Below are 15,276 nucleotides of genomic sequence, written 5' to 3' on the forward strand. Positions count from 1 at the left end.
TCGTGTCAACTAGAATGGATAACTGGTTTTCAAATTTTCTTATAGGGCACAGTATCTTCTTCACTGGAGGGGTACTTCACCATGTTTTTCTCCCATACAGTGCACCCTGAAGAGCACTTTACCATGTTTTTTGTTCACTGAAAGGGCACTCATCATGGCATCATGTTTTCTCAAACGTGGGTGCAGCCTACAGGGCACTTAATTCCTTTTTTTCATTGAAAGGGCACCCAATTCTGAACTTCAATATGTTAGACTTCTTTTTCACTAGAAGGACACCCATACAGAACCCCATTACAACGGCAACTCATTGTGGGGTACTTTACAGGACAGTATCACATTTTCTTCCACTGAAAGGGAACCCATGAGGGCACTTCATTCCAGATTGTCACATATAGAGGCACTCTATAGGGCACTTCATCCTGATTTACCCATAACTAAGTCAGCAATTACAGAACTTTGGTATGTTTTCTCCTTTGTGCAGGCACCTTAAAGGGCATTTTATCATGTTTGCTCTACAGTGGGGGCACCTTAGAGGGCAATTTCACGGTTTTTGTCCTCGGGGGCACCAGGAGGGCAGTTGAATAAATGAGTGGAGAAGCATAATCAATGCAGATGCTTCCACACACGTGCACTGCATGGTACAAGTAAACAGTTAACATCAAGTTAAGCTCTGTGGCATATATAAAAATGCTGAGCAGGCCCAGTCAATTCAGATTTTGGCAGAAGGAAAAGATGTAAGATGTATTATTACCGTGCTGTGATGTAAAGAATGAGGATGGTTTGCCTGTCCATTTTTTTTTTACAAGGCACAAACACAAGAATATGGAATACAATAGGCCATTCTTAGTTCATATTTTATATCATTTGTGTTGTAAAATTTACAAATCAGACTTGGAAATTATTATGATGGCAAGATTTTCTTGGGCTCAAACAACTTTGCCAAAAATTTCCGTATCTCTTTGGACTGCACACCATAAATAATGGGGTTCAGGCTGCCAGGGATTATATGAAACAGGATGCTACTGAGTTTTCTGTAATCTGAGTATTGAGGGAAGCGATGCAGAGCAATGAGGGACATTCCACTGAACACCATGATCAGATACACAACCAGATGAGTGCTGCAGGTCTTCAAGGCTTTACTGTTCAAAGAATTGTTCTTGCTAGTCAGACAAACTACTGTAATCTTAGTATAGGTGAGAACCATGCTGCCTATAGAACCTGTAAACAAGACTACAGTGAAAGTAAGGCCATAGACATTATTAATAAACACACTCTCACAGGAGAGCATAAAAAGTGAGGCATTGTCACAATAGGGACTTGTGATCAGAGTCCTGCATCGGTTCAGCCGTATGGTCAGACCGAGCAGAATCCCAACCAAAACAAAGGCCACTCCCCAGGCAGAAACTGTCAGCTTGATCACCATGTTGTTGGTCATTATGACAGCATAGCGTAGAGGATTGCAGATGGCAAAATATCTGTCAAAGGCCATAATCATGAGCACAGTGTGAGTGGTGGTACCAAACATGTGTGAGGTAAAAGCTTGGACCACACACTCATAGTAGCTAATGAGGCGTTCAGAGGGAGGCCTAAACATGTCTATAAGCAAACGAGGCACTAAGATTGAGTTTCCAAGGATGTCATTAAATGGCAGGTTGCAAAAAAGGAGATACATGGGCTGGTGAAGGTTCTTGTCAGTGAAAACCATTATAGCAATCCCAACATTTGCAACCATTATAAACAGATAGGAGAAAAGGAAGAAGAAATACAAAGGGTAGACAGAATCTTTTGAAACATTTAACCCCTCCAGCTGGAGCGTGAAGCTGTTGTAGGTGTAGTTTTCCATCAACCTGAAAGAACAAAACAATGTTCTTACTGTCACATGTACTGTCTAGTCAATCTACCAATGAGAAATAATTTTCTAGGAACAAAACTTATTGTACAATTAAACACAACATAATCTTTTAGCTTTTCCCAGATATTAATTAATGCTAAGGTAACGCGTGTACAATACATAGTCTTTTACTATTGCTGTAACAGTTAAAGCTGAGTGAGCAAATATTATTTACACAAGTTATCAGACATTATGAAAAAAAATATAAAAATTGTGAAGAAACAGTTTTTTGTAGACCTGTAAGACCTATTTGCGTGTCTTGGGTTACAATCTGTCTTCTCCTTCTTCTACTGGTTAACTGCTGGTAATACCCACCAGCACCAAACAAGATGTTCTCTGTTGCAGTGTTTTATAGACATGTTTTTAACTCTTGGGGAATCAATCATTGTTTCCTTGGATAATGTCTGATGAAATATTAAGGATTATTACACTGGGCATCGCAACTGTTAATGAGTTGAAATATACAACTAGACTAGACTAGAAGTCACGTTGTTCTACTTTCAGTTCCACCATCCAGAACTGTCCCTAGTCCTTTGGGGGCCCTAATCAAAATTTGGTTGGGGGCCCCTTTGATTTATGAGCAATGAACAAAGCACCACAACAAGAGCATAATGTAGCTGTTTCTATAGGTTTGACTAAAACACATAACTTACCAGCATTGTCAGTCTTTTGGGTGACATGACCACGTTCCCCACCAGAAGTAGAGGTGGCTGATTGGAAAGGCAATGAAATAAAGAAATTAATTAAACATTGACTTAACTTTTAGAATGCAGAAGGCTATCATTTTACTCCCCTTTTATACTCAATAGTGGGAGCTACAGTATGTTTACTGGCAACTGTGACCCTTTTCCAATCATGTACTTTAGTAGTGCTCCTGGAAAGGGGATGGAAAGAATAAGTTATTAACGTTATCCCTTTAGTGCAGAGGCCAAACTGGGCCTGTTTCTGCCTAAACTTGTATTGTTCTGTTAAATGCTTTATAACACCAGATGTGAACATCACAGCTCCATAGATAATGTTAGATAGATAATGGATAGATAATGGCTTAAATGATAATGATAGATGATGGCTTAAATTGAAGAAGACCCTTGTACCATTAAATGTATTCATTTTAATAATTGACTTTTATAATTTCCATGTATATTAGGAGGCAGTAAACACACAGGTGACTTGGAAAAAAAATAGAAAATAAAGTTTCACATCACATTTTATCTTTATAATGATAACAATAATAATATCAGCTCAGCGAGACAGAGACAGACCTCCAGAGTGACAGTGGATATACAAAATACAAGATGGCGTGGCTAAGGCTGATATAAGAGGCTAATGCTCTCCTGTGGTTTAGTGCAGATTATCTTAAGATACAGGCACCAAAAATGGAGCCTAAAGGCTTAAATACATGTATCTCCTTGCCTCTTCTCTTCTTTGAGCCTCTTGTTTTTTCTTTTTTCATGTACAGACAAATATTTTCTTTTTTTGTCAGATATCGTAAGAGTCTCTGACTGACCCTGTGACAAGGGGTGATGTACACACTCTCACTGACACACACACACACACATACGGGTGCTGGAACAAGCCTTACCCTCAGCTGCAAGGGCTGTTGATTTGCCATAAAAAGCAACTAAATTAATAACCACTATGCTTATTATGATGTTTAATATAGAGAGCTGTGTTTTTTTTTATTTTATTCTTTTATGTTGCTTTTTTTGTGTGAAATTTTTCACCTCCTCTCTTTCTAGGGGGGCTTCTGCTGGCCACAGGACTGCAAAGGTTGCTTATTGGCTTGGCTGGCTCTGCTGCCATCATTTTTTTTTCTATTAACTTTCACAAAGTGGTTGCTAGTTTCCTGGAATCCACACAAAGTGATGATGTAAATACAATGTAAACAGCAATTTAAAATTACACACGGCCATTGTCAGAAGTAAAGGCATCACCAACAAAACATAAACAGCTGAAAATATGTGAAATTATCTGGGATATGAAACGGTAGGAAATAAAACCTTTCAATTATTTGAAACCAATAACAACAAAGAGACTCGTAACTAGAGACTATGTCAGGAATCTTGATTTATTTTTGTTATTGATTTCAGTTTTAACAATCATATTAGTAATGTTTGTAACTTGTTTTTTTTCACCTGGTTCGTGACATGCTCTCTTTTACTGGCAGCAAGAAACCCATACATGCTATCGTGTCAACTAGAATGGATAACTGGTTTTCAAATTTTCTTATAGGGCACAGTATCTTCTTCACTGGAGGGGTACTTCACCATGTTTTTCTCCCATACAGTGCACCCTGAAGGGCACTTCACCATGTTTTTTGTTCACTGAAAGGGCACTCATCATGGCATCATGTTTTCTTAAACGTGGGTGCACCCTACAGGGCACTTAATTCCTTTTTTTCATTGAAAGGGCACCCGATTCTGAACTTCAGTATGTTAGACTTTTTTTTCACTAGAAGGGCACCCATACAGAACCACAATTTTACAATTTTACATTTTACATGGCTGCCAATATGCACAAATCTCTCTCAAATCAACCTCTCAAATCTCAAATAAGAGACCCTGATTCACCACAACTGGCTCAAATCAGTGCAACTCTGAGCTCAGCACATCAGGTTAGCTAAGGCTTTTGAAATGAAAAACATTTCAAATATGAAACAGCCATTCTTCTAATAATCATTTCCTGTCATGATCCACCCAGTTATATACTGTTCTTGATGCATTCTTGGTTTTCATAGCATCCTCAGTCTAACTAACCTAGATTAGCGCAGGTGGCTGTTTTTTTGACTTAATCCAAGAGGTTAGGTGGTGTAGAAATGCAGGAAATTTATTTTAAATTAGTTTTTTTTTCTGGGTTATGACCCCCAGATGCCCTCACCAATTATGTATCTATCCAAGTTTGTTCCCCCATTTTAAAACACCAGGCACCCATGCATAGACTTGTTTACTTCTATTTGGATAGACCTGAGAGATTAAAGTGTAACCCCCCCACAGGAAGAAATCTCACTCCAAGCTGAAGTCAAAAGTTGACAACCCTGGTGATCACCTTTATCCTATGATGAAACTTTTCTATCCTGATGGGAGTGGTCTCTTCCAGGATGACAATGCCCCCATCCATATGGCATGAGGGGTCACTGAATGGTTTGATGAGTATGAAAATGATGTGAATCATATGCTATAACCTTTGCAGTCACAAGATCTCAACCCAATTCAACACCTATTGGAGATTTTGGACCAACGTGTTAGACAGCGCTCACCACCACCATCATCAAAACACCAAATGAGGGAATATTTTTTGGAAGAATGGAACCCATGTGGGTTTTCTTTGGACAACCTTATGTTTGCTTATACACCTGTGTATATGGGACACTCTCATGAACATGGAATACAGTAGGCTACTCTTGGTTCACATTTTATGTTGTGTTGATAAATGTACAAATAAACATAGAATATTCTCCTTAAAATGATGGCAAAACCTTCTTGGAATCAAACAACTTTGACAAAAATCTTCGTATCTCTTTGGACTGCATGCCATAAATAATGGGGTTGAGGCTGCTGGGGATGATATGATACAAAATGGCAACAAATTTTCTGGTGTCTGACAACTGGGGAAAGCGATGCAGAGTAATGATAGACATTCCACTGAGCAGCAAAATCAGATACACAACCAGATGAGTGCTACAGGTTTTCAGAGCTTTACTGTTCAAAGACTTGTTCTTACTAGTTAAACAGACTACTGTAATCTTAGTATAGGTGAGAACCATGCTGCCTATAGAACCTGTAAACAGGACTACAGTGAAAGTGAGGCCATAGACATTATTAATGAATACACTTTCACAGGAGAGTTTAAACAATGCAGCATTACTACAATAAAGGCTCTTGATCAGAGTCCTGCATCGGTTCAGCCGTATGGTCAGACCGAGCAGAATCCCAACCAAAACAAAGGCCACTCCCCAGGCAGAAACTGTCAGCTTGATCAACATTTTGTTACTCATTATGGTAGCATAGTGTAAGGGACTGCAGATGGCCACATATCTGTCAAAGGCCATAATCATGAGCACAGTGTGAGAAGTGGTACTGAACATATGTGTGGTAAAAGCTTGGACCACACACTCATAATAACTGATGATGCGTTCAGAGGAAGGCCGCAATATGTCTATAAGTAAACGAGGAACTATAATAGAATTTCCAAGGATATCATTGATTGACAGGTTCCAGAAAAGGAGATACATGGGCTGGTGAAGGGTTTTGTCGATGAAAACAATAAAAGCAATGCCGGCATTTGCAACAATTATAAACAGGTAGGAGAAAAAGAGAAAGAGAAACACAGGGTACATAAAATCCTTAAAGACATTTGACCACTCCAGCTGTAATGTGGGGCTGTTGTAGGTGTAGTTTTCCATCAACCTGAAAGAACAAAATGATACTGTTAATGTGACAGGTAATCAAGTTATCAGAGATAGTTTTAAGTCACAGTAATAAGTGCAACAACTAACTATATACATATAGACAGAACTATATAAAAATTCTGTTACATATCACATTAAATCTTTCATTGTATTTCAAATCATTATGTAACCCTGAAAGCTGAAGAAGTTATAGTTCCATAAATCATTAAGGAAAATGAAAGCTAAAAGAAGTTAATGTGCATAACATATGTTTTTATTTTAATCATAACTGATTAAAAGAAGATATGAAAACTGTGAGGAAACTTGCAGATCAGTAATACTTGAGTGTCTCTGGTTTCAATCTCTTGTCCTATCTTTCTTATGTCTCCCCCTCATTGCTGGTAACATCCACCAGCACTGATCAAGATCTCCTCTGTTGTAATGTCTTATGGATTTGATTTTATCTTCAGGGGAATCAGTTATCCTTACGTCAGTAATGTTTGTCACCCTGTTCACCCTCCCTTCTACCAAAACTTTTCACTCAACTTCATGAACAATCTAAATGATGTAAGGCACACAAACACAAACACACATGAAAAACACAGAGTACACGTCCTGTTCATCCTGACAACGCATCAGCTATGACATAAGCTGTTCCTTTAATATGATTTAATATGCTTGAGTTCATAGGCCTGCAAAAACAAAGACCATCTCACAAGTCTCTGATTTGGGCATCTGAGTCAGCAGGTTGTGGTCTCTATAAACCTCTAGAGACGATACTCCAGCTCCTACATACACCTTAAAATGGTGCAGGGTCCAAATGACGTACTAATTCGTCCTTCTCAATAACAGAGTACTTAACCTGGTAACTGCTGTGGGGGGCATTTTGCTGGCATGGTTTGGGTCCACTTGTCCCCTTAGAGGGAAGGTCACTGCAAATCAATACAAAGTTGTTCTGAGTGATCACAGGGCTGCCAGCTCTCACACATTGACTGTGAGGCAGCACGAAAAGAAGACACCGACAGCACACAGACAGACAAGACAGAGCAGCACAGTGCAACAGCAGCATCATGCAGCCCCAAGTTATTCAGACCATCGGGGTAAAGCCAGAAATATACACAAATCTATGTTATAATGTATTCCCATGCATGTTGCTCAGAGTAATCTCAGTCAGTGGCTCCTCTGGCAGCAGCACAGCATCTGTCCCTCTCCTCCCACGCCATGCAGGAGTGAGAGTGAGTTACTATGATTTCGGGGATACTGTGTCTCTGATGCCCTGAAACTTTCTTGCCATTCCCAATAATAGGTTTTTAGGTTGGTATGCTTATGCGAAATCTAAAAAACCTCAATGCTGAAATCTAGTAACACAATTCTACATTTTACACAGCTGCCAACATGCTCTAATCTCTCTCGGATCAACTTCTGAAATCTCCTGCCAAATCATAGACTCTGCTTCGCCACAACTGGCTCAAATCACTGCAATTCTGAGCTCAGCACACCAGGTCAGCTAAGGCTGTTTATCAGATGGAGCAATTTAAAACATAACCAGGCACCCACGCATAGACTAGTTTACTTTTATTTGGATAGACCTATGAGATACGGGGGATAACCCGCCCACCCCCACCCTCCACCCCCATGAGAACAAATCTCAATCCAAGCTGAAGTCCAAATTTGGCAAACTTGGTGATCACCTTTATCTTATATCAGTGGTTCCCAACCTTTTTTGGGCCAGCGCTCTCCTATCCATTATCCAGGTCCTTTACTGCCCCCATCAATTAAAATGTAGGCTAATTGTCTCCCCTGAATATTAATGTTGATTATTAATCTGTGTTATATCAGTAAAAAAGCATGTAATTGGATGCCAAATAACAGATTTGATTTAACTGGATAATTGGAATATCATTATCATTAGTTTCTCATGCAGGGAGCCAAAAAGCCATATAGATAGAAATTATATCTATGAGTGTTAAACAAATGCACAGTTAGGTATTTGACAGTCAAGCCTTAGGTCTCGTTATTGATCACGAACAGCAGCCAATCAGAAAGCAGTAATTTGGTGCCAGTGCAAAACAAGAAGCATTCTTATTAATTGTTCCAATGGAAAACAAGAACAGCCATCGCAGTCACCAGATCTCAACCCAATTGAACACCTATGGGAGATTTTGGACTGACTTGTTAGACAGTGCTGTCCACCACCATCATCAAAACACCAAATGAGGGAATATCTTTGGGAAGAATGGTGTTCATCCCCCCAGTAGAGTTCACAGACTTGTAGAATCAATGCCAAGGCGCATTGAAGCTGTTCTGGCAGCATGTGGTGGCCCAAAACCTTACTAAGAGACTTTATGTTGGTTTTTGCTTTAATTTGTCACCCATCTGAATGTTGTATATGAGAATATTGTCAGTAATGTAATAACCAGTCAACCAAAAGCATTGTTTATCCACAGGTGAACTGTTAACTAATTACCATCTTGGTCACAGTTCTGTAAAAACCTGATTTAAGAGATTCATACAAAAACTATATGTATGTTACATCAACCAATATGTTGTCAATTCTCAAATATCTGGCTGTTACTTTTTAAATATACTTAATTAATTTTTTGCATAGGGAAAATTTGCATACATAAAAGTAAAAAGGACACGTTCAATAAAATACACCACTAACAATAATAATACACTAATACACTAATCATCAGTTTTAATCATCAATCATAATAATACATCGTCAACAATATTACATCCGTGAATAATAGTGTTAACCAAAATATAAAACATAATCTTACAATGTTAGTTTTGTTGTTTTGTTTTGTTTTGTTACAACAGTACATATTATTGTTCAGTAGAATTTATGGTGCAATCTGGGCATCTTTTCTAGAAAGATACCATAAATCACTGCATTATAATTCACAGTAATATTAAACACCTGCCATTTCCCCCCACATATCTCTAGACCTCTGTCATTTTAAAAGTAAATGTTCAATAGTTTTGTCTTCATCACAGTTGTCAATAGGGCACTTTTTAATTTTTAATGGCTGTCACCACATCACAACATACCCATAACTTATAATTTCACGCACTGCCAGGAGGGGGAGATAAAAGTCCCACACTCCAACTTTAACTCACTAATATCGATATTGGTATTGGCATCAATTTAATGGTGGTTAACACATCACAACATAACCATAAACTAACAGTAAGTAGAAATAAGTGGATATGCATTTCAGAAGGCTGATTTGTAGTTTTTACACATTAACTACCATGTGTGTTTCCAGATAAGAAATTACATAATTTAAAGTGACAAATATATGCATGTTTTACTTTAAGTTGCAGGCAAATTATCTTACCCCTTCCCTCAATATTACACCTGCGTACATGGGACATTCTCAAGAACATGGAATACATAAGGCTACTCTTGGATCACATTTTATGTTGTGTTGATGAATGTACAAATAAACATAGAATATTCTCCTTAAAATTATGGCAAAACCTTCTTGGAATCAAACAACTTTGACAAAAATCTTCGTATCTCTTTGGACTGCATGCCATAAATAATGGGGTTGAGGCTGCTGGGGATGATATGATACAAAATGGCAACAAATTTTCTGGTGTCTGACAACTGGGGAAAGCGATGCAGAGTAATGATAGACATTCCACTGAGCAGCAAAATCAGATACACAACCAGATGAGTGCTACAGGTTTTCAGAGCTTTACTGTTCAAAGACTTGTTCTTACTAGTTAGACAGACTACTGTAATCTTAGTATAGGTGAGAACCATGCTGCCTATAGAGCATGTAAGCAGGACTACAGTGAAAGTGAGGCCATAGACATTATTAATGAATACACTTTCACAGGAGAGTTTAAACAATGCAGCATTATCACAATAAAGGCTCCTCATCAGAGTCCTGCATCGGTTCAGCCGTATGGTCAGACCGAGCAGAATCCCAACCAAAACAAAGGCCACTCCCCAGGCAGAAACTGTCAGCTTGATCAACATTTTGTTGGTCATTATGGTAGCATAGTGTAAGGGACTGCAGATGGCCACATATCTGTCAAAGGCCATAATCATGAGCACGGTGTGAGAAGTGGTACTGAACATATGTGTGATGAAAGCTTGGACCACACACTCATAATAACTGATGATGCGTTCAGAGGGAAGCCGAAACATGTTTAAAAGTAAACGGGGCACTATGACAGAGTTTCCAAGGATATCATTGATTGACAGGTTCCAGAAAAGGAGATACATGGGCTGGTGAAGGGTTTTGTCGACAAAAACAATAAAAGCAATGCCGGCATTTGCAACAATTATAAACAGGTAGGAGAAAAAGAGAAAGAGAAACACAGGGTATGTAGAATCCTTTGAGACATATAACCCCTCCAGCTGTAATGTGGGGCTGTTGTAGGTGTAGTTTTCCATCAACCTGAAAGAACAAAATAATACTGTTAATGTGACTGGTAATCAAGTTATCAGAGATAGTTTTAAGTCACAGTAATAAGTGCAACATTAGCTAACTATATACATATAAACACTATTATATAAATATTGCATTACAAATCACATTAAATCTTTCATAGTATTTCAAATCATTATGGTAACACTGAAAGCTGAAGAAGTTAATGTGCAACATATGTTTTCACTTCGATCACAATTGAGAAGATATGAAAACTGTGAGGAAACTTGCAGATCAGTAATACCTGAGTGTCTCTGGTTTCAATCTCGTCTTCTCTGTCTTGTGTCTCCCTGCTCATTGCTGGTAATATCCACCAGCACTGATCAAGATCTCCTCTGATGCAACATTTATAGACTTGATTTTATCTTTAGGGGAATCGGTTACGTCAGTAATGTTTGTCACCCTGTTCACCCTCCCTTCCACCAAAACTTTTCACTCTAATTCATGAGCAGTCTAAATTATCCTGCTTTAAAGTTAAAGTTAAGGTGTAAGGCTAATCCAAAACCACTACAAGTGATCAGGAGGCACATGAAAAATGCAGTGTGTTATTCAATAGATATTGTACTTACTATTCTCACCTACATAGCATGTGTCGAAATTCTCAGTGATGGAAGTGTTGGGACGGGCAGTAGTGTGTTTGGTTATTAGCAATAATTCATAATTATCCTAGATAATAATTCATAATTATCATAGATAATTATGAATTATGAAAATAAGATATTGTTAACCTTACTCAATAATTTGGGCACCAACTGTTGGATCTGTGAGGAACACAGTTGATTATTTGCAATTTATCAATCATCAAGGATAATTAACTAATTATGACAATTAATAGAATTATTAATATGAATTAACAAATACGGGGCGCCACCCGGAAACCGGGACCAATAACCAAACAAGGTAATCTCATAAATGGGAGTTCACCTAGAATGTTAATATCTGAGAGATATCAATATTCAAGGGTGAACAAAGAAGGGTTGAATTCGAGCTCTGACTCCTTCAATCAGCCACTTTTCACAATATTACACACAATAATGACAGAAGAACTTCTCTTTAAAGATATAACAGTGTTTATTAAACTTAGCAAAATTAACAAAGTTAACAAATGCTTCATTCAATAAACAACTATCCTAAAATCTAATTCTACCAAACAAACACAAACAGCTATGTACAGGGTTGGACACATGCAGGTGTATGTGTGTGCGCGTGCGTGCGTGCGTGCGACAAGATGGCAACAGGGCCTGACGTGACAACGTCGTCAGTCTGCGACGCGGACGTGACTATGGGAGGAAGTCATGTCGCGCGAGAACCGGATGGCAGGAGTATGGTGGTGTCTTGGTTAGACAGAAGCAAGATGGCGCCGCCTGGTGGACAGCGTCTCGCACTCACCGACTTCTCTGAAAAACACACGTGTCTGATAGCGGATAAGGAAAGACAAAGCGAAGCTTTGTCCGACGTTATCTGACCATCAGATGTGCAAAAGATGTCGGTGCGTGTATGTGTGTGTGTGTGTGTATGTGTAGGTCGGAAGGGAGAGGAAAGAAGGAGAGAAAGTGATCGTGAGAGGAAGAGAAGCGCTTCCTTTGTCCACAGACAGCGTGTGTACGGACGGCAGTCTGTAACGCACGTTGTCTGGTTTCTGACCGACAAAGCAACTTACTTCCTCGCCCACGATGGCACAAACACAGCAGTAGTCCCGAGCGGGACAAACACAAAACAGTCTAGCGTGGTGAACACAACTAAACAGGCAGCAAACTTGAAATACTCCCTAAGAGTACAGCAGGAAAACTGGACTCGGCGGTCCGTCAACAACACAACAAAACAACAACAATAAAGCTAAAAGCTAAATGCTATACAACAGCAACTGATGCTGATAAGAACACACAACTAACACTGCCTCTGCCCAGACTTATGCCTCTTACTTGGTCACTTCAGAAAGCGAGCAGGGTGTGTGTGTAGTCCGTCGTTATGTCCGGCTTTGTCCTGGGCTCGGATGCAGGCGGTGGCCGTTCTCGCACGGTCGGCAAAAAGCACGGCAGCTGGCTCTCAGTGGCGTGGCGGAGAGAACAGCAGAGTCGACTCGGTGAAGAAGCGTTTCTTCCGTCTCGAGGGAATTTGACGACGCTGGTTGCAGCAGCAGTCTCTCTCGGATCCAGGAATGTGTTTGGGTGAACACGGGTGAAGTCTCATCTCGTCTGACGAGGTGAGTCTTCGATGAGCGGAAAACACGTGCGTGGGGTACCCCCTTTAGTCAGCTGACTCACAGAGGAACAGAAGTTAGCCCTAGCTCAGTGACATGGGAAAGGCATGTGCTTCAGGGCACGTTCAGTTTTTAAAGGGGCAGTGATGTCATGGCTGCGTCATCAGGACGCTCCACTGTGCAGGAGCGTCTCCGCCAATGAGACTGTATGTTGACTGTTCCCGGCTGAGGTGTGAAAATCGCAAAGCATCCTTGGAAATGAAGTTTGCAATGGACTCCCATTGTCTGTAAGCAGCATATTTGGCGCTATTCCTTTGTCTCGGGGAAAACAAAGGAACAAGCACCTCGTGGTCAGGCCTCACAGGTTACATGTAGGCCTTCTCTGTGTGACCTCATGGTTTGAGGCCCAACAGAAGAAAGTAATAGAAAAGTTCAGATAGATACATCAACAAATAATTAAGAATGATGGATGCATATTTACCCTACTCATCTTTTCTTTAAAAAAAGTAACCCTTTGTATTTAGCCTATGAAACAACAGGGCATGCTAACATGCTATGTTGGTACACTAAGTACCAGTAAAGCAATTTATGCCTCGTTTTCCATGCAAAAAACATTAAACTCTAGGCTACATTTAGTGGTTAATATGATGCCAAATGTGTGTTTAGCTTTATTTTCTTTATTTTTACTATATACAGTGTCAATTAAAAGTTTGGACATGCTTTCTAATTTAAGTGAATGGGAAGGTGCATATGCATAGACCATGACAAAGAACCGGAATGGACACATCAAAAATGTCAGCAAATTAAGATTTATTATAATAAAGAAAATGAACTAAAGTGACCTGGAATGTGAGGCGTGTTAGTCAGTATGTCTTCAACACATGACAGTCATCCTTCCAACTTTTCTTCTTTTCTTTTCTTAAACACCGCAGACTTCATTTTGGAATAGCTAGAGCTATCATCTGTACTCAAGGATGAGTAAGCTCAACAACAAGCCAATTCGTTTTTGTATTTGAAACCAAAAACTGAAGTCACGTGGTTTTTCCTTTTTTCATTTTAAACCAAAAACGAAAAATGAAATCACGTGATCTATTCCTTTTTTGTTTTCCAATGAAAATCCAGAAAACCAAATTCGAAACACCAGGCAATTTTGGTTTAGAAATCAAGTATTTTTGTCAGTTTTGTACGATAGCGGAAGCAGCTACATTAGCCTACCCATGATCCTCAGCGACCGTTGCTATGGTGAAGACGCCAGCGACAGCCACGCGTGTGTGTAAACGGGATGAAGGCGGGGTTATAAAACTGAACTTTACATGTCAAATCCCTCATTTAAGCCCTACACTTTCACTTTCGTAATTTTCATCAAACTGGACTTTAGATTGTGCATTTTATTCAACCTCCACTGTTACATGATGTAATTATTTATTAATTATTTATGTTTAATTTATTCTCTTATCACCTTTCTTATATTTCATACACTTTGTTTCTTTGTCCATAACACACATTATTTTCTTTACAGTTCAATGTACAGTAAAGTACGTTGATCCCGATCATAACCAATAATCTGCAGTACTACATAATGTTATACTGACTATATGTTAAGGCTGTCGCTGGCGTCCTCACCATAGCAACGGTCGCTGAGGATCATGGGTAGGCTAATGTAGCCGCTTCCGCTATCGTACAAAACTGACAAAAAATACTTGATTTCTAAACCAAAATTGCTTTTGAATTTGGTTTTCTGGATTTTCGTTGGGAAACAAAAAAGGAATAGATCACGTGATTTAGTTTTTCATCTTTGGTTTAAAATGAAAAAAGGAAAAAACCACGTGACTTCCGTTTTTGGTTGCAAACGCAAAAACGAATTGGCTGAATGTCTGCAGACCTGCTCGATATTCAATCCAAAAAAGAATAACGGTAAAATGAATCGGCAAAAACCAAAAACGGGCCAGGTTTGATTGGTTTTTCGTTATTTAATTCTGACACCAAAAACATTTTTTTGTTTTGAAACAAATAACAGATTTACCATTTTTTGGTTTTTGAATTACAAATGAATTACGAATTATCCAAAGATACCTGGACCATTCTTCCTGAAACGTTTGTCTCCAATGACCACGGCATAATGCTCAGCAAATTGAAGCAACTGCTCCTTCATTCATGCAGAGTTTCCTGTAATCTGAGTACTGGGGGAAGCGATGAAGAGTAATAATTAATATTCCACTGATCAGCATGATAAGATAAACAACTAGATGAGTGCTCAGACAAACTACTGTAAACTGTGAGAACCATGCTGCCTATAGAACCTATAAACAGGACTACAGTGAAAATGAGGCCATCGACATTAATGATTAAT

General features: G+C 39.1%; 3 protein-coding genes across 3 annotated transcripts; all 3 read right to left on the reverse strand.

The window, feature by feature from the left end:
* Positions 1 to 901: 901 nt before the first annotated feature.
* On the reverse strand, positions 902 to 1,846 carry LOC121910409 (olfactory receptor 146-like). Its single transcript, XM_042431635.1, has one exon. It carries the CDS (start codon positions 1,841 to 1,843, stop codon positions 902 to 904), a length of 942 nt encoding a protein of 313 aa, XP_042287569.1. The 5' UTR covers positions 1,844 to 1,846.
* Positions 1,847 to 5,348: 3,502 nt separating this feature from the next.
* On the reverse strand, positions 5,349 to 7,176 carry LOC121910323 (olfactory receptor 146-like). Its single transcript, XM_042431501.1, has 2 exons — positions 7,141 to 7,176; positions 5,349 to 6,297 (listed from the first exon to the last, which is right to left on the reverse strand). The coding sequence occupies exons 1-2, from the start codon at positions 7,161 to 7,163 to the stop codon at positions 5,349 to 5,351; spliced, it is 972 nt and encodes a 323-aa protein (XP_042287435.1). The 5' UTR covers positions 7,164 to 7,176.
* A 1,830-nt stretch (positions 7,177 to 9,006) lies between these two features.
* On the reverse strand, positions 9,007 to 10,695 carry LOC121910331 (olfactory receptor 52K1-like). Its single transcript, XM_042431513.1, has one exon. The coding sequence runs from the start codon at positions 10,690 to 10,692 to the stop codon at positions 9,754 to 9,756; it is 939 nt and encodes a 312-aa protein (XP_042287447.1). The 5' UTR covers positions 10,693 to 10,695; the 3' UTR covers positions 9,007 to 9,753.
* Between the last annotated feature and the right edge of the window lie 4,581 nt (positions 10,696 to 15,276).

The sequence above is a fragment of the Thunnus maccoyii genome, chromosome 13, assembly GCF_910596095.1.
Source record: "Thunnus maccoyii chromosome 13, fThuMac1.1, whole genome shotgun sequence".
Lineage (NCBI taxonomy): Eukaryota > Metazoa > Chordata > Actinopteri > Scombriformes > Scombridae > Thunnus > Thunnus maccoyii.

Excerpts from the sequence above, each read along its gene's own strand:
- LOC121910409 (XM_042431635.1), bottom strand. The coding sequence starts at position 1,843 with ATGGAAAACTACACCTACAACAGCTTCACGCTCCAGCTGGAGGGGTTA.
- LOC121910323 (XM_042431501.1), bottom strand. The coding sequence starts at position 7,163 with ATGCCCCCCACAGCAGTTACCAG. Across the intron at positions 6,298-7,140 it reads CCCCCCACAGCAGTTACCAG|GTTGATGGAAAACTACACCT; the intron begins GTTAAGTACTCT and ends TTGTTCTTTCAG.
- LOC121910331 (XM_042431513.1), bottom strand. The coding sequence starts at position 10,692 with ATGGAAAACTACACCTACAACAGCCCCACATTACAGCTGGAGGGGTTA.